Here is a 22,254-nt window from a genome sequence, read left to right on the forward strand (position 1 = left end):
AAGGCTCTAACTTCCTTCTGTGTATTTGGGACAGACATGCTAGAAAGGATTTTTATCCGTTCAGGCGTCAACCTTCTTCCCTCCTTTGACAGGAGATAGCCTAAATAGGCAACCTCCAGTCGACAATATTGAAATTTTTTAAGCGAAGCTGTGTGTCCATGTTGTGCTAGGTGGAAAAGCAACAATACGGTGCCCTCCTTACAAGAGCTCTCTGAGTCAGCAGCTAAGAGTAATTCGTCTACATACTGAAGCAGGGTACAAGTAGTGGGCAACTCGAGTGTGTCGAGCTACTCTTTCAAAGCCCTACTGTAGATGCTAGGACTTTCCATGTAACCTTGCAGTGCACGGATGAAGGTAAACAAGCATCCCCCTGAGGTGAACGCGAACAAGTATCTACTGTCCTTATGTATAGGGATACTAAAGAAGGCATTCTTTAGAACCACAACACTAAAGTGAGTAGCTGAAGCCGGAATCATGGTTAATATTGTTGTCACATCAGGCACAATAGGAAATTGTGGAGCAACGATCTTATTAATGGCACGTAAATCAATAATGAAACGGAAGGGAATTGCATTATCGCCTTTTTTGTACATGGGCAAAATCAGACTATTGCACAAACTACCTGCAATTTCCTCAATCACCCCTCGATGCACAAAATTGGAGACTATGCATTTCAAAGCTTGCTCACCATCAACCGAGATCTTATACTGGGGAATACGTGGCAGCTTTACTCCATGTTTCAAAATAATCTTAGCGAGCTCAATTTGTAAAACACCGACATCATTATCGTCAATTGCCCACAAACACTCCGGAACATCACTAAATTCCAGCGACAAAGGTCTGGTTAAGAATTGAGAGACAGAAAGTTGCTGTGGTGAAATCGTCAAACGCACTCCATCAGAAGAACAATGAATTACCGCATTTAATTCCTTTAAGAGATTGAACCCCAACAAATTCTCTCCACAATGCGTGGTCAAAAGAAATGGACAGTGGTCTGTAAATGGACCCAAAGTAATAGGTACCGGCGAAGAAACCGGACAGACAACTGGTGTGCCAGAAAACCCTACAGAAATATTGGTTTGCCCTGACAGTGGAATGTTTGGAACCCGTGAATGGTCAATGGAACTCTTCTGTGCCCCTATATCTATTAACAAATAGATGCTTCCTATTTCCCACTATCATCTCAACATAGGGACCTTTCTGATTAATGGGAATAGGCATTGGTTCCAAACCCTGCTTCGGGCAATCCTAGCGAAACAGAATGTCGTCGAAAGGAAGTTCTTCAGAGAGGTAAGTGGCAGAAGGATGATCAAAAATGTTTTTATTGTCCACACTTGGTGCCTGATTGTCCTGTGAAAAAGGTTGCTGTGAATCCTGTGAAAATGTACTTCTATCAGGACCCCCTGCCCCTGGGCGGCCTCTGGATCGTCTACCCATATTCCCAAATGCATTATTCGACCTCTGCTGGAGGATTTGGCACTGTGCACGCCAATGACCCTCCTGTCTACACAAAGCACACTGGTTTACGTTTACAGGACCCAATGGCGCATTTCCCTGTGGAACATACTGACCCCTAAATTGCGAATTACCCCCTCTAGGGCCTCTAACAATTTGTTGCAATAGTACTTTTGACTTTAAGTCACCTTTGTTCTTTTCAACTCTTTCCTTTTGGTTATTGACACGATTCTCATAGTACTGAGCCATATGCAGTACTTCTGACTGAGACTTTGCTTGCCAAGCGCTCTCGGAGGACATCATTTGTGACTGGATGTCAGGCAGCAATCCACGCACAAATTTGTCCATGAACAGTCGTTTCCCGGACTCTGTGCTTAAGTCCTGCCCACTGTAATCTGAAAATACTTGTTCTAACAGATTAAAGAACTCCATAGCACCCTCAGATTTCCCTTGGACACAGGCTGTACGCTTGTCCCAAATAATCCTTCTCTCAGGAATAATAGCTTTCAATTTTGTAAGTATTCTATCAGACAAAGTTAGTATTACCTGTGGTGGTCTCTCGCCAGTTGGCCTCTCTCTATCGAGTTTAATCATATTAACCCATGAATCTCCTAATCCTGGTACATCATCTACAGTCCTAATCTGTTTTCATAAATCAACATGCAAGTGTACGGGAAATAGTAAATCAATATCACTTAAGGTGAATACTGATGATTGCAAGACAGACTCTATTTCTTTGTAGAACCCTGTTGGATTCTCCCTAATATCGGGAATAGATTGTTTGATGGTGTTCACTTCCTGTCTAGAGAACTGGATGTGAACGAACTGCGATACATACTGTGTAGGAATATCCTGAGCAGGTGTACCTGCTGCAGCATTAGCGGGAATCTCTATTTTTGGGACAAATGTCAGAGGAACCTCTCTCATAGGCAACTGAGAAGTAGGCAACTCTGAATGCTTACTAAGCAACAGAGCTAGATCGAGCGCTAAAGCAGTTGAAGAAGTGTCAAACGAAAAAGCCCCCTTATAAATACGCAATAACTCTGTGGGACAACAAATCTTTCTTTTTACGCATTCATCCTGCAGGTACTCTACCATTACCTGTATCATTTTCCTCTGCATTTCTGGCATATACTGACTATACGTGTCATATACTTCAACAGGAGTCATCGATGTGTCTGAAATCCACCTAATCGCATCTTTCGTACAAATTAGTGTTTCCTCATTTATCGATTTCCGACAAGGAAAGAACCGTTTCTGTACTAACATAGCGTCCAAACTATCACCATCTATATCTTCATTCCATAACCTTTCCAACTCCCTTCTATACACAAAAACCCTCTCGACATGCTCTTGTACTTTCTCCGCAGTATCTCTAGAGAATGCTAAAGTATTCAGATCCCTTAACCCTTGTGGGAGATCTATATCATTTAGCCTGTTCCACATTACACATAAATGAATTCCTAATCCTTCAATAAAAACGTTTTTCTCAGGAAAATTGTCTAAATTACAAAGTGTGGCAAGAACATCGGCTTGTTCACCCCTCTCCATGCAATGCTTAGCCCATGCAGTTATCTCACGCGTTTTCTCTGATGACACAGTATTACGAATTACAACCCTCGATCCCGCTCCCCAATCTACTACAAGCGGTGTAGAACCACTTGGAAGAGGGAGAGTAGGCAAATTTTGAACATCCGGAAACAGAGGTACTATCACTGGCGCGGCAGGAAAACCCACCGGACCCGTAACAGCAGGCAAAGGTGGAGGAACAGGTGGAGGAGCAACGACAAGAGGAGGAACAATAGCCGGAGGAAGAGGAACATTAAGAGGAGCAATAGGAGGAGCAGGAGGAAAAACGTGAGGAGGAATAACAGCAGGAAGAGGAACATACAGAGTTGGCGCAGTGGCACCAGGCCTTCGTTCATTCAAAAGTTTGTCAATGAGTTCATCAGATACATGAAAATCTTTAGAAGGATACATTTTCTGGATACCAAGTGAAAAAGCCCTATCCATATTCCTAACTGACTCAGACTGTTTATTCTGGTCATATAACAACGCTTTTTCGGCATTCGTCATATGACGGCACGCATGCTTTTCTCTACTCTTAAACTGCTGCATAGCTTCTTTCTTCCAATTCTGTAATACATCGAATGCTGCAGGTCTAGCCTTTTTCTTTAATAATATGGATTCTAAATATTCAATACTAGGAATATCAAAACTATCATTGATTGTCCACTGAAGTTTGGAAGCATGTCTAGTTTGTCTGTGCCAAATTTCATTAAATACTATACTACCAATGCCGTGCTTACAGTACATAGTACACGCCGGCGACCCCTCCATTGGCGCCTGTCGGCCAAATTCCAAAGATTGTCTGTCACTGCGGAATAAAGCCCTGAAGCAGGCAGACAATTTCCCAGGCATATCAGAATACTGGTGTTACCTGGTCAATAATTGTACTCGCGAGTGCAATGCGCCAAAACAAATTATCAGGATACTTAAGAATCGGGTCACGACTCAACTGATCAAATCCTAAGGAAGTCCGATTGGATTACAAAGTTCTAACTAAGGTCCCACGTGGTTGGTGATTTCGGCAAATCTGCCCGCCTCGATATACCGACCCTCGTCAAGATGCCGTCACGGACCGCATGCTCACTGTCCAGGGATCGGGTCATGCACCGCTGCTGAGATGTCGCTTCTCATTCAAGAAAGGGGCCCCCTTTTACACCGTCCGATCCCGGTCCGATAGCCGCGTCAACCTTCAACGAGCTGGCATCAATCTTGAGGGTCCCTATTCAGGCGCCATCTGTCAAAGCAAGCAATAATATCGAGGCTGAGTACCCCAAAAGGAAATACTACAAACACAGGCTTATAAAGATGCACAGATCTTTATTCTATAACTGTACAGTTTTACAAAGAAACAAAGTATCAGATAGCAATCTGGCCTTCAGTACATCACAGCGAATACCAGCCCTTTTGGTGTGAGAAGTGAGAGGCACTGGACATCTAAACATTCACATCTTTTATACATTTTGGATTATTTTCAGTTTGTACATCAACAAGTCACAATGGCAACAGTGTACCTTCGGATTTAACATTAAGCCTTAGTACATGTCCTATACAATGTAGTTCAACAAATGTCCACATTCAGTGTTTAGACAGCATTGTATTTGATGTTGATCGGACTTGTTGGCGCAGGTAATCCTCTGTCTACAAGTCAAGCGTAGGACAAGGTCTCTTTACTCGATCCACACATTCGGCCAACGGACAGTTTAGACATTAACTTATTTGCGAAGGGCAGGACGGCTAAGTTACAAGCGGGAAACACTGTCCACCATTTTAGAACACAGAGTTACTTTGAAATGGAAAATAAATGGCGGATGGACCTAAAATGGCAGCTAAATCGATCTAAGATCGGAACTTTGCAACGCGGATTTCTTCGCAGAGCGACTGGGCTTAGGCCAATATATACAATAAGGAGGCACAATATGATATCCCGTTTAACAAAGGGGTGGAGAAGTCACCAGTGCTGCACTTAGCTGGCATATTTAATTCAACACAAGTTGGGACTGCAAGGTTGGAGGTAGAGAGAAGTTGTTTTTTGTGATATCATATAAAATGCTGCTGGAGTCTTTTGTATGGGTCAGAAGCTCTTGTTCTTACCACAGCGGTGTATCACATTTGGGAAACGATGAAACACTGTTTGAGTGTTTAGGTGGTTTTTTTCTTCCTGTGTTTCTTTATTATGGTTAGAATGTTTTCTTTTTAATTGTGTGTAACCATTTACAATTGTTTGCTTGTAATCTGCGTTATCCTTTTTTTATGGTTTTAATGTAGTGCAAAAGGTTAATTTTACCATGTGCACTTAATAAAGAAAAGAAAATGCTGCTATCTGTGGCATTTTGGAGTTGTTGTGAGTATTTCAGGGAATTTGGTTTACATAGCAAAAAACAAAGAAGGATGCCAATTTCGTACCCTTAAGCAAATGAATGCATATGTAACTTCCTGTTTGCATACTCCACCAATGGCCACGTTGAGCAGTGAGTGTAGGCTGGGTCTCTTTACATTTCACCAATTGAACATTCTGAGCACTACCCACCTACCCTCACACCACCACCTCACCTCATGCACAGTACCCTCTAAACTACATCAACCTACCCAGGTCCCCACTTAGTTATCCTCATGCCACTACCTCACCTTTCACACCTCCTCACCCTAAAACCCTTTCCGCACCACATTTCATACCACCCCAACACCCTCACCCCACCCACATGCCACCAACCTTCACCTACCACCACAACCACAAAACCTCATCCCACCACCTCACTCACCCACTCCCAACCCCACACTACCACCCCACCTCCTCCACTTCTCACCTCCCTCAACCACCTAATCCAAGCACCTCATCAGACCCAATGTCACACTGGTTCATTCTCTCAGCCCACCTTACCCACATCAACCACACAAGCCCACCACCTCAGCCCGCCATTTCTCCTCTCCCCATCACCTCAACCCCCAAACCTTACACTACCACCTCACCCCACCAACTAAACCCCATCACCTGACTTAACGGTCTCACCCCAACACCCCACCATTGATCACCCCAGACACCAATATAGCTCAAACCAGCACCCCAAACGTGCTCACTGAGCACCCTTGGACCCTAGCTCACCCAGCAAACTGTAAGCGCTCATCCACGCAACCCCCATCCAAACTAACCAATGCAACCACCATCATTCACCAGAGCTCACCCCAGTAATAAACTCACCCCAGCATACCCCAACTCATATTAGCAACTCTCACTTCACCCTTGCACACTACAGGAAAGGCCAAACAACCAACCCACCCTAACGTAGACATGCAATCGCTGCCACTGATTCACCTTAGCTCAACCCTCCAATCCAAAGCCTCACTCACCCTGCTCTCCCCATTAATCTCACCTATTACAGCACACCACAGCAACCCCCACCCACCGGAGCTCTTCCAAGCAACAATGAAAGTTTGTCTCAGCCACTCCAGCATTGCTCACTGCAGCAACCACCGACTCTGACCGCTCACCCCAGCGCACCCCGTTTTAGCTTAACAAGCACCCCAACCATAAACTCGAAAATACTGACTGCCATAAAACGGCAACTATTGGAAAATAATCCCAGTACCTGAGCATATGGCAGGGCGGTTGCCAAATGTTTGCCAACTTCCCATCCAGCGCCTAGCAAGAGGCAATCCAGCGCCTAGCAAGAGGAAAAACGGTTTGCTTTGCCAATGTTTGTTTTGGTAGGGAACTGATTTTGGCATATTTCAGAAAAAACGACAAATCAAGGGGCATCTGAAATGTATTTTCCACATCGGTGAAAATAATGTTCGACCATCCAAACAATAGTTAAAATTGCCAAAAGCAACATCTTTTGTACGGAAGACTGGAGATAACTGCATGTTATGCATGAGGCTGTTCCTATAACTGGTGAAAAAAAGAACAAATGAGTGGAAAGCAAGGTCTGTAATGAATGCCATCAAGAAAAGCTATCCATGAACAGCGGGGGGGGGGGTCTACTTTTGCGGGTGCATAGGGTTTGGCTTTGGGGCTACTGATCGATGTTGCCTTCGGATGAACATTATTTAAAATTCTTATTCCATTTGAGGCCATCATGTACTTGTTAAATGTTACACTGCAAATGCTTCTTATGTTAGTAACATAAAAAAGTGACATATGTTCTTTATCAAAACACATTGCTCATTAGTTTCAGGTTGAAAGGAGGACACGAACACCTGGCTGCATTAGCAAAGAAACTCAACATGGACCAATGTAAGTATAATAACTGGGTTCCTGTGCTTAATTAAAGCCTTCTTTCAAGCACATTTGTGCGAATTCACTTTGAACAGAACTGAAAAGTAATGGGAAAATGTGTGATTTGGGACTGGCATATGGCATGCATTGATATTCACAGGTTACATGTGCTGGTATAAATAGGGCATAACGTTTTAACAAAATAAAATATGTTCACTTGATCATTACTTTTAATGGTTTATCTTCTGCCGATTTCCCAGCCCAAGTCTCTCCCCATGTAGTTTGTTGTTGAATGTATCAAGCATTTGTCTTACAGTGGTTGCCCTTCACTTTGTGGATAGCGTTCCTTCCCTTAAGCGGGAAATGGCATCTCATGCAAAGAGGATGTGCAGCCCACGGATCCATTGTAGGAGTGAAGGGGTGTAGCAAAAGGGGACATTAGTCCTTAATACAAGTAATTCCGGTGGGATACCGGCAAACTGCCCCTGCTGTTTCTACCACCTGATATCCCAGAATTACCACGATATTACAGGCAGCGGAAAAGGCAGTAAATTCCCCTCACACAGTTTACCATAGGACTCCATGGAAGGGATTGACGGAATTACCAGCATCAGTAATACCGTTGCCGGTAATTCTGGCATTAATTTGCCAGTAGGGGCCTGATTTACCTCCAGCTGTTGGCTGGAAGTAAATCAGTACCCCCACCGGCAAATATATGTTTTACCAGTCCAGTAAAATTGCTGGTGCCAGAATTACTGGCAATTATACTAGCAATTTTACCGGACCGGCAAAATCCAGTAATCCATCCCCAGTTGAAGTAGTAGTGGTACTGCTATAGAAGTCCAAGTACTACCAGTATAAGTTCTACCAATAGGAGTAGTAGTACTGGTACTGTCAAAGGTAGTTTTATAATAGTACTAGTACTGTTTGTAGTTGTAGTACAAGTTATGTGTTTTCTTTAAAGTTTATATGGCAATTTATTTGTAATGGAATTTTATTTACTGAATTTACTGAATACAAAATGCTGGGGGGGGTCTCTGTTCCTAACCACCTTTCCACTCCCAACCCCACCCTAACCAATATTACCTTCACGCAACCCAACATTTACCTTTGGTGGTAAAAAACAAAACAACTGTAAAAATAAAAATCAACCAGTTGAAGGTTGACCAAAACACATAAATCGAGCATAGTAGTAGTAGTGCTAGTAGTAATAGGGATATTACTACTAACAGTAGTAATATTAGTAGCAATATCAACAGTAGTAATGGTAGCAAGACTAAGAGTAGTACTACTGTTACGCCCATGACTTATGGGGATACGAAAGCTATATTTTCCTCACATGGGAAAGGCTGAAGTCGAATCGGCAAAGCCAACCTGGGTGTTAATGCAAAATAACTACACATTACCTACCTTTCACAGAAATAGAGCAATACAAACTGTTAAACTAACATGACTGTTACTCCCTCTTTGTTCACAACCTCGGTTGTGTGAGAGGGTTTGCTATAGATGTAACATTGCTACCATGTTAAAGATGGAACAGTTATGGACATTTCGACTGAATGATAACACCACCAGGAACCTTCCGGAACCATTAGAGGAATACTTCTAACCAATCAAATAAGGTACACGTTGTTCACTTGTAAATTTAAAAAGACAGAGCACAACACATGCAGGACCATGCCAAAGCAGCACAACTAAAGGAGGGCTGCTGCTGCCACAGACAGAAAACTAAGGACCAGCACACGAGGTTTCATGAAGAGCAGCACACATGAAAGAAACTCCATTAACAGCTCCTTTAGAAGAAGCAAAAAAGGTCCAGCAACTTAGAAGTAAAAACTTTCGCCTCCAAAAAGGAGGACTAGTAACTAGAAAAAAAAGGCTCCCAGGAAACAAGCAGACAAAGTAAAGCAAATAGCAGCTGCGGCTGCCAGAGAAACCATTACTGTTGTAAGGGAGGGTTGGTTTGTACAAAGCTGACTGAAGTGGTATCACAGAAGCTGATGCCGAATGTAGGCTGAAGATACCGTACATCTCAGGGTATCCAGAAACTGTGTGTGAGTCACCCAGAGTGGTCCCATAATCCAGCACTCTGTCAGCCATCTGAGCAGAGCCCCCACTTTGAGACTAGAAAACTAAGCCCCAGAGACCTCACAGAAAGCGTTTGTGTAATGGATGGTAAGCTCAGGCGCCTAAAGAACAAGACAAGACTCAGGAGAAGGACATCATTTAAGAAAGAGAGACACAAAGCACAAAGCAAGACAGTGAGAAGGTCAAATTGCACCCTCAAAAAAGCCAATACCATGCCAGTCATTGAAGAGAAGTGACAGAACATGTGAGCCGATAACGGAGAATGGACCAGAACCTGCAACCGAGTGACATAGAGAGCTGCAAGTCAGAGCAAGGGACACAGGAAGCTCTGTGTAGATACCACTAAGTGACAGAAAGATTGGCAGGCAGTACTTGTAAGACTGTCCATGTTGAACGCGTCCCGATAAATTCCTCATTGTTTTTGCCATGGTCACTCTCGTAAGGTCTTTTCAAGATCCTCAGCTTGTTTTCCTACTGCTGTGCTACAGATTCGCTCTTCCGGGTTGCGTTGTTCAGAGCTTCGAGCACCACTGGCTCTTAACCACATCTCCGCTGCCTTAGGTCTGATTCCTCATAATGAGATACCGTGGTAGGGAAAATTAAAATTGAGAATTAGGTCAGAGCAGCCCTGGGCATGTGAGGGTGAAGATGGATGGAGGTAGTTGCACAATTATACTGTGCCTTAAACATTATCCTGTGTGTGAATATGTATTAACTGTTTATTTTGTATACTTTCTGCTGAATACATAGAAAGCCATATTTGTACAATCTTAGAGGGTTATGCTAATTCCATCCCAGAAGGATTAGGGGGAGGCACACTGCATCAATCCACATGGCAGGTGCACAAGAGTTGAGGTGGTCTACCCCCATGAGGGGTACTGTGCCCCCTCTCCTGCTACTTCACCAGATGCCCTTCTCCATCTGGAGTAAGATAAAGGGGGATGGCCTACTATTCGTAGTAGTAGTAGTAATGCTAGTAGAAGTTGTAGCGAGGCTCCTACTACTTCTGGTTGTTGTCATGAGTGCCTTTTCTAGTGAGAGTAATCGCAGTACCTATAGTAGTGTTAGTAGTAGCACTAGCAGTGCCAGTATTACTTGTAATAGTGGGATAAGTGGGATTAGTTGTGGACCAGAGTAATAATAATGGGCTCTGGGCAAATGATTACCAGGGGTTTATGCATATGATGGAGAAGATAATATTCCTAGGTGTGTGACTTTGGGAGGGAGGCAAGATTGTCAAGTAAATGACAATGGCGGTAGAGGCACAGAAGCGTTCAGTAATTAATAAAGCCACGAGGGAAAAGGGTCATTCCTGGTAATCTAGCAGGGCCCGCATCACGAGAAATGTAAACCTATTGGTGGGAACTGAAAGAAAATGCAAACCTTTACTTTGCATCTTTGTTGCTGTCATGGGTAGGCAGTCTGCACTTCCTCTCCTATTCTGATATCGCTGCATGTGTCAGAGTTTGAAGTAGTCCATTCTAGGAAAGAAAAGACATAGGGGCCGATTCATGGAACAAACGTGCGCCGAAAATCTTCGCGCAAGTAGGCGCAAGCAGGCGCAAGCGGGAAAAAACAGGTGCACGCGCACGCGTGCGATTCATGGAAGTCCCTGCGCGTGTACACCTCGGGATGTGCGCCAAACCCGTGCATGGCGCACAAGTCACTGCAACATCACGAAAGGCGTGCGCGACGTGCACAGTGAAAGCGCACAACCTCGGCGCATACACCAGAAAGTGGGCGGGACACGGGGCGTAACGCGCGGAATGGGGAACAACGCGCGAAAATAAGGGCGTAACTGGGGATGTACTGCAGGAAAGCAGACGGAACGCGCACACGCACTCGAACCACACGTATTCATGGAATCGAATAGGGCAAAGCCACGCACAGCCAAAGACACGCACAAGCTGAAACACGTCCGCCACACGAAGGCAGGCGGTAGAGTCCCAGCGCATCACAAAAGTGGCAACATACAGCAATTGGGCCTGTGCGAGCGGGGTACGTGTATTTCGGGGGCGCGCGGGAAGTTACACACGCGATTGAGCGGGGTACGTGTATTTCGGGGGCACGCGGGAAGTTACACACGCGATTGAGCAGGGTACGTGTATTACGGGGGCGTGCGGGAAGTTACACACGCGATTGAGCGGGTTACATGTATTTCGGGGGCGCGCGGGAAGTTACACACGCCATTGAGCGGGGTATGTGTATTTCGGGGGTGCGTGGGAAGTCACACACACGATTGAGCGGGGTACGTGTATAACAGGGGTGCGCGGGAAGTCACACACGCGATTGAGAGGGGTACATGTATTTCGGGGGCGCGCAGGAAGTTACACACGCGATTGAGCGGGGTACGTGTATTTCGGGGGTGTGCGTGAAGTTACACACGCGATTGAGCGGGGTACGTGTATTCCAGGGGTGCGCGGGAAGTTCCACACGCAATCTCATCAGGGTACGTGTATTACAGGGGTGCGCCGGGAGCAGTACACGTGAATTGCACGTGTGGGTCCTCCCAGGTGTTCCCTCTACACCCTCCACGGCCCCTGCAGGTGGCTCACACCACAGGGGCCTACCCAGCACATGTCCTGCAGGCACCCCATCCACCATGGCCATGCCCACCAGCAACCCACATGTCAACTTGCACTACTGCCCACCAACGCATGTCCCCCTGCACCCCCAGGCACAAGGGGCACCCACCACCAGGCCCCCACCCATGTCCAACTCATGTTCCCCACCACCGCCACCCCCCAGCAGTGCAGGGGCACCCACCACCAGGCCTCCACCCATGTCTCCCAGCACCCCCACCCCCCAGCCACCAGGGGCAGCCTCCACCAGGCCCCCACCCATGTCTCCCACCACCCCCACCCCCCAGCAGTGCAGGGGCAGCCTCCACCAGGCCCCCACCCATGTCTCCCACCACCCCCACCCCCCAGCCACCAGGGGCAGCCTCCACCAGGCCCCCACCCATGTCTCCCACCACCCCCACCCCCCAGCAGTGCAGGGGCAGCCTCCGCCAGGCCCCCACCCATGTCTCCCACCACCCCCACCCCCCAGTCCCCAGGGTCAGCCTCCACCAGGCCCCCACCCATGTCTCCCACCACCCCCACCCCCCAGCACTGTGGGGCACCTGCCAGCAGGCCCCCACCCATGTCCAACTCATGTTCCCCACCACCCCCACCCCCCAGCACTGTGGGGCACCTGCCAGCAGGCCCCACCCATGTCCAACGCATGTTCCCCACCACCCCCACCCCCCAGCACTGTGGGGCACCCACCACCAGGCCCCCACACGTGTCTCCCACCACCCCACCCCCCCAGCAGTGCAGGGGCAGCCTCCACCAGGCCCCCACCCATGTCTCCCACCACCCCCACCCCCCAGCACTGTGGGGCACCTGCCAGCAGGCCCCCACCCATGTGCAACTCATGTTCCCCAGCCAACATGTCATCACAATCTAGATCCCTGGTCCCTATGGTCAGCCTCCAAATGCAAAACACCCACCCGAGTATTGCATCCACCCACTCATAATTTGCAATTACATCACAGAACACCAATTGCAAGTTCCGAAACAAACACATTTCCCTCACATACACCCAATGGGTGTCAGTGAATCTCAAAACACATATCATGAAATGCATGAAATCAATGAGATACCACACATTGAAGTTCACCAAAAAAAATATGTATTAAAGGAAACATAAATAGAATAAAAAATGAACAGAAACGTGAATGTACAAAAATTAAAAGAAGCATGTCCGTTAAAAAAGCAAAACCAAAAATAAAATTCCAAAGTAATGTTGTCCAAAGTCAATGTCCACAAAACAAAATCCAATGGGAAATAAAAAAGAAAGCCATTGCTCCATGGTTAAAAAGTGAAAAAAAAATACAATCCAACTGTGAACTATGTACATGGGAACAAGCGAGGGTCCATTATCCCAACAAAATAAAGAAAACCTATCTAACTACTCTAACTAATAAAATAAACTATATACAAAAATGTGGCCAATGTCCGAAAGGCCCAAATAAAATAAAAACAAAAATGAAACCTAACACTACCTACATAACTATGTACAAGGGCAGCGGGCTAGTTTCACGGCTCACTTGTGGATGTCCCGGGCCAGGGCATCATCAAACTCCTCCTGAATGTCCCGGAGGCGGTCCTCCTCCATGGCCCCGAGGGTCCGCAGGGCCGTCGATGTCTCCACCTCCAAACCCCTGCGGATTGCCTCAAGGCACTCGGCCCGCCTCAGGGCCCTCCGCATGGAGTTCTCCGCCCTGACCATTGTGAGCCGTGCCTCTTCCGCCCGCTGCCGCTCCGCATCTATGGCGTGGCCCAACCGCTGCTACACGGAAGACACTCTCTGTCCTGGGTTCTCCTGCCCTCCGGCCGATGCCTGCCCCTCCGATGTTGAAGGCCCCGCGCCTTCATGGCTCCCACCACGTTGCTGCTGCTGCTGTGCCTCTGCCTGTGCACTGCCTCCTGCTGCCTGCACATCCTCCGCCGGCTGGGGTGCAGTCGTAGATGTGGCCACCCCTGCTGGACGTCAGACTCCCGACTGTGGCAGGGATGCCTCCTCCACCGCCTGGCCGCACCGTCAGAGGCAGCTCCACAGGGCACCCAGGTGACTGATGGGTGGGAAGATGGCACAGAGGACGACTGGCGCGTAGGGGGTCCAGTTGAGGAGGGGGTCGGAGCAAGCCCCATCAGACGGAGGAATCCGGCCTGGGTGACCTGTCCCAGCAGGCTGACGTGGTCAACGAGCCATTCGAGATGACGTGCAGTCTCTTCATGAAAAGACTGCAGGTCACCTCGCATGGCCCGTTGACGCAACGCCACACCAGCCAGGACAGGCTCAACCCAGACCTGGATAGCCACGTCTGCAGGCAGAGGAAGGCCAGTTGACGTGAGCTCATCCCCTGCCTGAAAACGGGTCTGGACGTAGGCATCCCTGCTGGTGCAAGATGATGCACGGACAGGATCAGGGACAGGATTGCACACAGGCACCTCCGCGGCGGCCTGTGCTGCCTCCTGTCCCTGGTCCTGCACTGCACCACTAGCACCAGTGGGATCCCCACCTCCAGACCCCGTCTCTGGTGCTTGCACGGCCTCCTCCTCCACCAAACCCCCCACCAACCTGGATGACTCCGTGCCATCTTCCCCTGTTGGGCCCTGTGGGGTCCCAGCTGCCCCTTCTGTTGCCGAGGAGTCCAACTCCAACCTCCGCCTCTTGGACCTCCCCCCGGCAGCTGCGGCCTGGGACGCGGCACCGGACTCCTCACTCCCCGACGAGATCACAACATGGGAGGGGAGCCGGGCCTTGCATCTCCGGCTGGCGGTGGGATCCCCGCCGCTGTGCTCCACAGCACCTTCTCCGCCCTCTTCATCAGTTGACGCTGCAGACAGGGAGAAACAAAACACAGGCATCAGGGCACTGTACAATGGACACATACACACATGACAGTTGTACATGAGTGGCATTGGCAAACCGCAGACATGTCATCACAATCCCCAACACACATGTCATTACAACTCGCACACATGAGCCATACCACAGCCATATCGCAACTGCCACCACCATCCATACACATACAACAGCATGAGCAGCCAAAGGTGAGCCAGACATCACATGCAACACAGGAAGTGCACCACACATGTACACACACCACCACACTTGCATGCATGTGTACACCTCTGCCAAGTGTCACAGTGTTCAGACGGGCATCCATGTCACATCTGCCAATCAGGCTTCACATGCATCCATGTTGCATCACTGTTGCACTCTTGTCAAATACACACACATGCACATGTACACAGTGCTGATACATGCAGCCAAAAACAACATACATGTGTGACATCACAGACATGTCTACTTACATACACATTCATCCAAACATGTGTGCCCAGACAACTGCATTTGGCATGCAAGCCTACACACACAAGCACCATACATGTCTCACACATTACAGCCCTCGCATGTGTCAGCCCCACGGCCCTGTACACCCCCACCCATACTCGACCCCATACAAACAGATGTGCAACCTGCACACTACTGAATAATCACCACACGCACTGCTCACAATCAGGATGCATGTACACTCACCGCTCGACTCCAGACGGGTCTGCTTCTCAAGGACCTGGACGTGGAGCGCTGGGGATATGCGTTCCAGGACCCTCATCTGTTTTTCCGACAAGTGGTCCCGGCGCCCCTTGGCATCCACTGCCTTCAAGAGGCGCCGGGCCTTGTTCAGGGTCCTGGACCTGAAGTCCTCCCAGCGCTTCTTGACATGTTGTAAGTCGCGGACTGCCACCCCCTCCGCGTTGATGGCAGTCACGATGTCAGTCCAGATCCGAGTCCGTCCTTCCTTGTCGGCGCGGGAACTTCCGAAGAGGGCATCATACTGCCCCAGGACTTGCTCCACCAGGACACCAACTTCGGTGGCACTGAAGCTGGTGCCCCTCTGCCTCTCTGGCCGGGGGTTGTCAGTGGTCCCAGATGTTGTTTGCCCCGACATGACAACCCCAGAGGCAGGAGTGGGTGGGCAACTGGATCCTGGGGCTGGGCTGTGGAGCGATGGAATCCCAGTCGGGAGTCTTCGGTTCCAGCAGGGGTGGTCACAGCAACAGCACCCCTGGCTGATGTGCAGGCAGCAAATGGCAGGGCACGTGGGCAGCAGGCAGTCAGGCAGCAGCAGATGGCAGGTCGGAGCGTGCTCGGGGCTCTGGGGGGCAGTAGTTCGGCCTTCTGGGCAGGAGCGTGGTCTTCCGTGTGCTAACGCGTGGCCAGCTTGATACGGAGTGATTTGGCACGTGAAAAATCTGCACGTCAGCGTGTAATCCGAGGAAAGGCCCTTAGCGCGTAAGCGCGTCTGCACGCATACGCATTTTCATTGGACAGAAGGCCCCTCAAGCGCAAGCGCCCCTGTGACGTGACGCGTACAGACGTGCATGGGCATTTCAGCCCGCGTGAAAAACTGCACGTCCGCGTGTAATACGAGGAAAGGGCCCATGCGCGTAAGCGTGCGTGGAAACTGCACGTCCGCGTGTAATACGAGGAAAGGGCCCATGCGCGTAAGCGCGCGTGAAAAACTGCACGTCCGCATGTAATACGAGGAAAGGGCCCATGCGCGTAAGTGACGTGACGCGCGCTTGCGTTTCCCTCAGCACGGGTTAAAGGTGAGCGGGCCCAGCAGTTTGCTGTACGTGCCTTTCGTGGAGACCGACGTGTGTTGCTGCTTCCTGTTGTTTCGCGCGCCATCACAACTTCACAGCTATCAAGGACGTATCTCTTCTTTTGGCGGGGGTATTGGCTACGCGTGTTTTTCTGCATCGCGCTAGTCAGACGGTGAGTCGCTCACGCTCTTTTTCCCACTGCGGGTGCCCCTGTGTATCGCACCCATTTTCGATGTCATAGTAGCCTGCGTGTCCCACGCGTTATTCGTGTTACTGGGTGCCACCGCGTACTGCGGGAGGTTGAATCCACGCACGTAGGCTGCAGGGTTGCGTGCACGGTTTTACTGTAGTTTTGGGGTGCCTGAGCGTTGCGTGACCCGTCACCACATCACCGGGGTCACATACAGCCTTGCAGGTGCAGGGGGGCTGTTAACATCTTGCTTCCCACCCCCTTCACACCAATTGCCCAGGTCAATTGTGGTGTACACCTCCCATTGGCACCACTCCATCTGTGCCAGCACTACTACATCTGTGCCATGGTTGGGAGGCCACCAAAGGTGAGGGGCGCCTCAGCTGGGCGTACTCCTTGTGGCGGGCGTGGTCGGGGACGTGGCCGTGGTGACCAGGGAGTAGGGGGACTCCAGGGTGTCCAGGGCAGCCACAGAGGGGGAAGAGGCAGGGGTGCGCCACTTGAGCACAATGTTGTGCCATGTGTCGGTGCAGCCATGCCACCACCCCCTGTGGTTCCGGGGGATGCAGCTCCTGCATCTGGCACTGGCATCCATATGACCCGGCAGTCCGTTCCATCGACTGCCACGGGCCCAAGGGTAGTGGTAGCTGCAGGTGCAGCTGTGGACACCGCCACCCAGGCTCAGGGTCTGCCAGCGCAGGCTGCGTTGGCACTTGAAGAGCCCTTGGTAGATCTCCAACAGGCCAGGGGGGAAACCATAGGGGCAGGCCGGGCTGCTCAGACCAAGACACGTGTCCCTGGGGCAGTCATGTCATCTGCTGCCCCGAACAGCCAGGTGTTGGCAAGTGCAGGGGCAGATGCACCCAACAGCACCCCGGTTGTGAGTCTGCCAACCAGGACCGTTGCGGTCAATGACCCTGCCACAGCTGATGTTGCTGCGCAGGGTCCATTAGTGGGCACCCAGCTGCCACGTGCCTTTGCTGTACGTGCCTTTCGTGGAGACCGACGTGTGTTGCTGCTTCCTGTTGTTTCGCGCGCCATCACAACTTCACAGCTATCAAGGACGTATCTCTTCTTTTGGCGGGGGTATTGGCTACGCGTGTTTTTCTGCATCGCGCTAGTCAGACGGTGAGTCGCTCACGCTCTTTTTCCCACTGCGGGTGCCCCTGTGTATCGCACCCATTTTCGATGTCATAGTAGCCTGCGTGTCCCACGCGTACGCGTTATTCGTGTTACTGGGTGCCACCGCGTACTGCGGGAGGTTGAATCCACGCACGTAGGCTGCAGGGTTGCGTGCACGGTTTTACTGCAGTTTTGGGGTGCCTGAGCGTTGCGTGACCCGTCACCACATCACCGGGGTCACATACAGGCTTGCAGGTGCAGGGGGGCTGTTAACATCTTGCTTCCCACCCCCTTCACCCCAATTGCCCAGGTCAATTGTGGTGTACACCTCCCATTGGCACCACTCCATCTGTGCCAGCACTACTACATCTGTGCCACGGTTGGGTGGCCACCAAAGGTGAGGGGCGCCTCAGCTGGGCGTACTCCTTGTGGCGGGCGTGGTCGGGGACGTGGCCGTGGTGACTAGGGAGTAGGGGGACTCCAGGGTGTCCAGGGCAGCCACAGAGGGGGAAGAGGCAGGGGTGCGCCACTTGAGCACAATGTTGTGCCATGTGTCGGTGCAGCCATGCCACCACCCCCTGTGGTTCCGGGGGATGCAGCTCCTGCATCTGGCACTGGCACCCATATGACCCGGCAGTCCGTTTCATCGACTGCCACGGGCCCAAGGGTAGTGGTAGCTGCAGGTGCAGCTGTGGACACCGCCACCCAGGCTCAGGGTCTGCCAGCGCAGGCTGCGTTGGCACTTGAAGAGCCCTTGGTAGATCTCCAACAGGCCAGGGGGGAAACCATAGGGGCAGGCCGGGCTGCTCAGACCAAGACACGTGTCCCTGGGGCAGTCATGTCATCTGCTGCCCCGAACAGCCAGGTGTTGGCAAGTGCAGGGGCAGATGCACCCAACAGCACCCCGGTTGTGAGTCTGCCAACCAGGACCGTTGCGGTCAATGACCCTGCCACAGCTGATGTTGCTGCGCAGGGTCCATTAGTGGGCACCCAGCTGCCACGTGCCTTTGCTGTACGTGCCTTTCGTGGAGACCGACGTGTGTTGCTGCTTCCTGTTGTTTCGCGCGCCATCACAACTTCACAGCTATCAAGGACGTATCTCTTCTTTTGGCGGGGGTATTGGCTACGCGTGTTTTTCTGCATCGCGCTAGTCAGACGGTGAGTCGCTCACGCTCTTTTTCCCACTGCGGGTGCCCCTGTGTATCGCACCCATTTTCGATGTCATAGTAGCCCGCGTGTCCCACGCGTACGCGTTATTCATGTTACTGGGTGCCACCGCGTACTGCGGGAGGTTGAATCCACGCACGTAGGCTGCAGGGTTGCGTGCACGGTTTTACTGCAGTTTTGGGGTGCCTGAGCGTTGCGTGACCCGTCACCACATCACCGGGGTCACATACAGCCTTGCAGGTGCAGGGGGGCTGTTAACATCTTGCTTCCCACCCCCTTCACCCCAATTGCCCAGGTCAATTGTGGTGTACACCTCCCATTGGCACCACTCCATCTGAGCCAGCACTACTACATCTGTGCCATGGTTGGGAGGCCACCAAAGGTGAGGGGCGCCTCAGCTGGGCGTACTCCTTGTGGCGGGCGTGGTCGGGGACGTGGCCGTGGTGACCAGGGAGTAGGGGGACTCCAGGGTGTCCAGGGCAGCCACAGAGGGGGAAGAGGCAGGGGTGCGCCACTTGAGCACAATGTTGTGCCATGTGTCGGTGCAGCCATGCCACCACCCCCTGTGGTTCCGGGGGATGCAGCTCCTGCATCTGGCACTGGCACCCATATGACCCGGCAGTCCGTTCCATCGACTGCCATGGGCCGAAGGGTAGTGGTAGCTGCAGGTGCAGCTGTGGACACCGCCACCCAGGCTCAGGGTCTGCCAGCGCAGGCTGCGTTGGCACTTGAAGAGCCCTTGGTAGATCTCCAACAGGCCAGGGGGGAAACCATAGGGGCAGGCCGGGCTGCTCAGACCAAGACACGTGTCCCTGGGGCAGTCATGTCATTTGCTGCCCCGAACAGCCAGGTGTTGGCAAGTGCAGGGGCAGATGCACCCAACAGCACCCCGGTTGTGAGTCTGCCAACCAGGACCGTGCGGTCAATGACCCTGCCACAGCTGATGTTGCTGCGCAGGGTCCATTAGTGGGCACCCAGCTGCCACTGACACAAGTCAGGCCTTTGGTCATCCCTCCACCTGCCACTCCCTTGGCTCAATCCACCGAACCCACTGGCCATACTGGTCAGGGCGGCATTAGCCAGCCAAGGTCTGCGCCACAGTCCAAGAGGAGGAAGGTTGCACCTGCAGCACAGGCTGGGACCCCACACACAGCCACGACCTCCTGCACGTCGAGGAAGAAGCCTTTCTGTAAGCAGGAACTGGACTTCCTCGTGGACTACGTGCGGGGCCACAGCCGTGACATGCTAGTGGGTGCCAATAGTCAGACTACGGCTGCCCAACGTGACACCCACTGGAAGCATGTTGCGGAACATGTCAGTTCATTCGGCCATGAGGTGTGCACGGCGCAGGAGTGCAAAAAGCGTTGGAATGACATCAAGCGCAGCACTAAGGCCAAGCGTGCCTCAAATTACAACTTGACTCTGGTGACTGGCGGTGGGCCTGCACCAGAGAAGGAAGAACTCACTCCGCATGAGGCTCTCGTTGCGGAGTTCATACCACCTGAATTGGTCGAAGGAGTGGGAGAGAAGCTGGACTTTGATGCCCAGTCCAGTGAGTGTTGATGCGTGTTTGTTGAGGACGTGTGTGTTTCACTTGTGGGATGTGTTGTGCATGATTGCTGCTACATGTGACGTGTACATGGTTCTGATGTGTAAGTAATGCAATGCTACCGTCATGCATGTCTCCTCTGCCTGCATGCGGGACTCCATGTAGGCATGCTCCCTTGCCCCTCCTCCGCCACTCTGCACCCCAGTTCCACCTTTGCACTGGTCTGCTTCAATCTTGCCAATGTGTACTTTCTTGTTCATGTGTCCTGTGTAGATGCTAACTTCCAGCGTAGAATCTGCCAGACATATGCCGTGTGGTACAGCCTTAGTACTCGATGCAGGGTATCTCACTTGTACTGTGCATGGGTCAGATGTCCCACAGGGACATGAGTGCCCATTCATGCTCCATGTGCATTGCACGCATGCCCCTATGTGTCCTTGACTGGATGATCACTGTAATATAAGTCCTTGGTTACATACATTGCCTGCCATCTCATCAGCCTTCCCATGCCAACTGTGGCTCAGTCCTGCGTTGCACACATGTTTAGGCTCTGACAATCTGTGTGGCTCACAGGCCTCAGCCTGTTCAATGGCCAATGACTCTGTCCAACTCTTGTTGTGTCTTCTTCACACGTGGGCGGCCTCCGGAGTTTCCATCATGTGTCCTGCCCACTGTCCCAGCATCATTTGCAGTGTTGTAATTTGAATCACATTAAGCTGTTGATGCCAGTCAACACTGCCTGTCAATACGCAGGTGTATGGTCAGCCTTTTGATACCATGCTAGGCATCCCTGCTTTGGTACTGGGGTGGAGGGGTGCTTGGCTTCTAGATATGGTACACATTGAATGCACAATGCACGTGATGTCTGAATTTGACATTGCACTGCCTTCACATTTCCTGGCACACACCATGTAGTGCTTGTACATGTAGGTAGTGAGTGGCGTACACATTTTCTGCACTGCATAGACCCACTTCCATGGAAACTGCCACCTTTCAACAGGTCTGATCACAGAAGCTATTCAAAGTATAACCAGCATGCATGCCAGGTCATATGCTGTGTGTCACATGTCTGCCAGATGCCTTTGCTGTCGGTGTGTGTGTGTGTCGTGTGCTTCTGACATGTGTATTGACCTTTTTCTCTCTATTTTTCAGGTGATGACGCAATGGAGGCGGAGGATGGTGTTGTCATGCCAGACACAGGGTTGGTAACACCACATCAACCCAGCACTAGTGGGGGTCGTGGGGTGGTAGGCCACGAAAACCCCCAAGTGCTGCAATCCATCTTGTCTCTGGCTGCCTATGAGTCCAGCCTTGATGACGACTCTGACGTCCATGTTGAGTTGGATGAGCATCAAGTCCATGTGTCAGGGGTGAGTGATTCTGATGTGGACACTCCTCTGTCTGCGATACCTGCACTGAGGGATCAGACAGTCTTGGTTCCTCCGCCCGTGGTGGATCGGGACGCAGGGTCACTCTCCACACCAGTCACTAATGTGCCTGGGACATCACGTCGACAGGGGCATGTAGTCGTGCAGCCGCAGGCGGTGCCAACACAGCGAGGACCCCCGTTCCTTGGGTCCCGCAGGGGTCAAGCCCGGCAACGCGGTCGCCGCGCGCAACCGCTGTATACTGAGTGGGAGCAAGACATGACTGCCAATTCCGAACGGCAGGGGGCAGCAATGGAGAACATCGCTGAGAGCATGGAGCGTGTGGCCCGATCTGTGCTCCCCACTGCTAG

At 51.0% G+C, this 22,254-nt stretch overlaps 1 protein-coding gene across 3 annotated transcripts in view; it reads left to right on the forward strand.

Annotated features, from left to right (window-relative positions):
* The window catches only part of ERICH6B (glutamate rich 6B), a 2,074,788-nt gene that overhangs the window by 1,565,055 nt on the left and 487,479 nt on the right, over positions 1 to 22,254 (forward strand). For all 3 annotated transcript variants that reach the window (XM_069640454.1, XM_069640457.1, XM_069640455.1), the window contains one exon: positions 7,191 to 7,255. In XM_069640454.1, the coding sequence (XP_069496555.1) occupies positions 7,191 to 7,255 (65 nt within the window). The remainder of the gene's footprint in view (positions 1 to 7,190; positions 7,256 to 22,254) is intronic.

The sequence above is a fragment of the Ambystoma mexicanum genome, chromosome 7q, assembly GCF_040938575.1.
Source record: "Ambystoma mexicanum isolate Mex_15411 chromosome 7q, UKY_AmexF1_1, whole genome shotgun sequence".
Lineage (NCBI taxonomy): Eukaryota > Metazoa > Chordata > Amphibia > Caudata > Ambystomatidae > Ambystoma > Ambystoma mexicanum.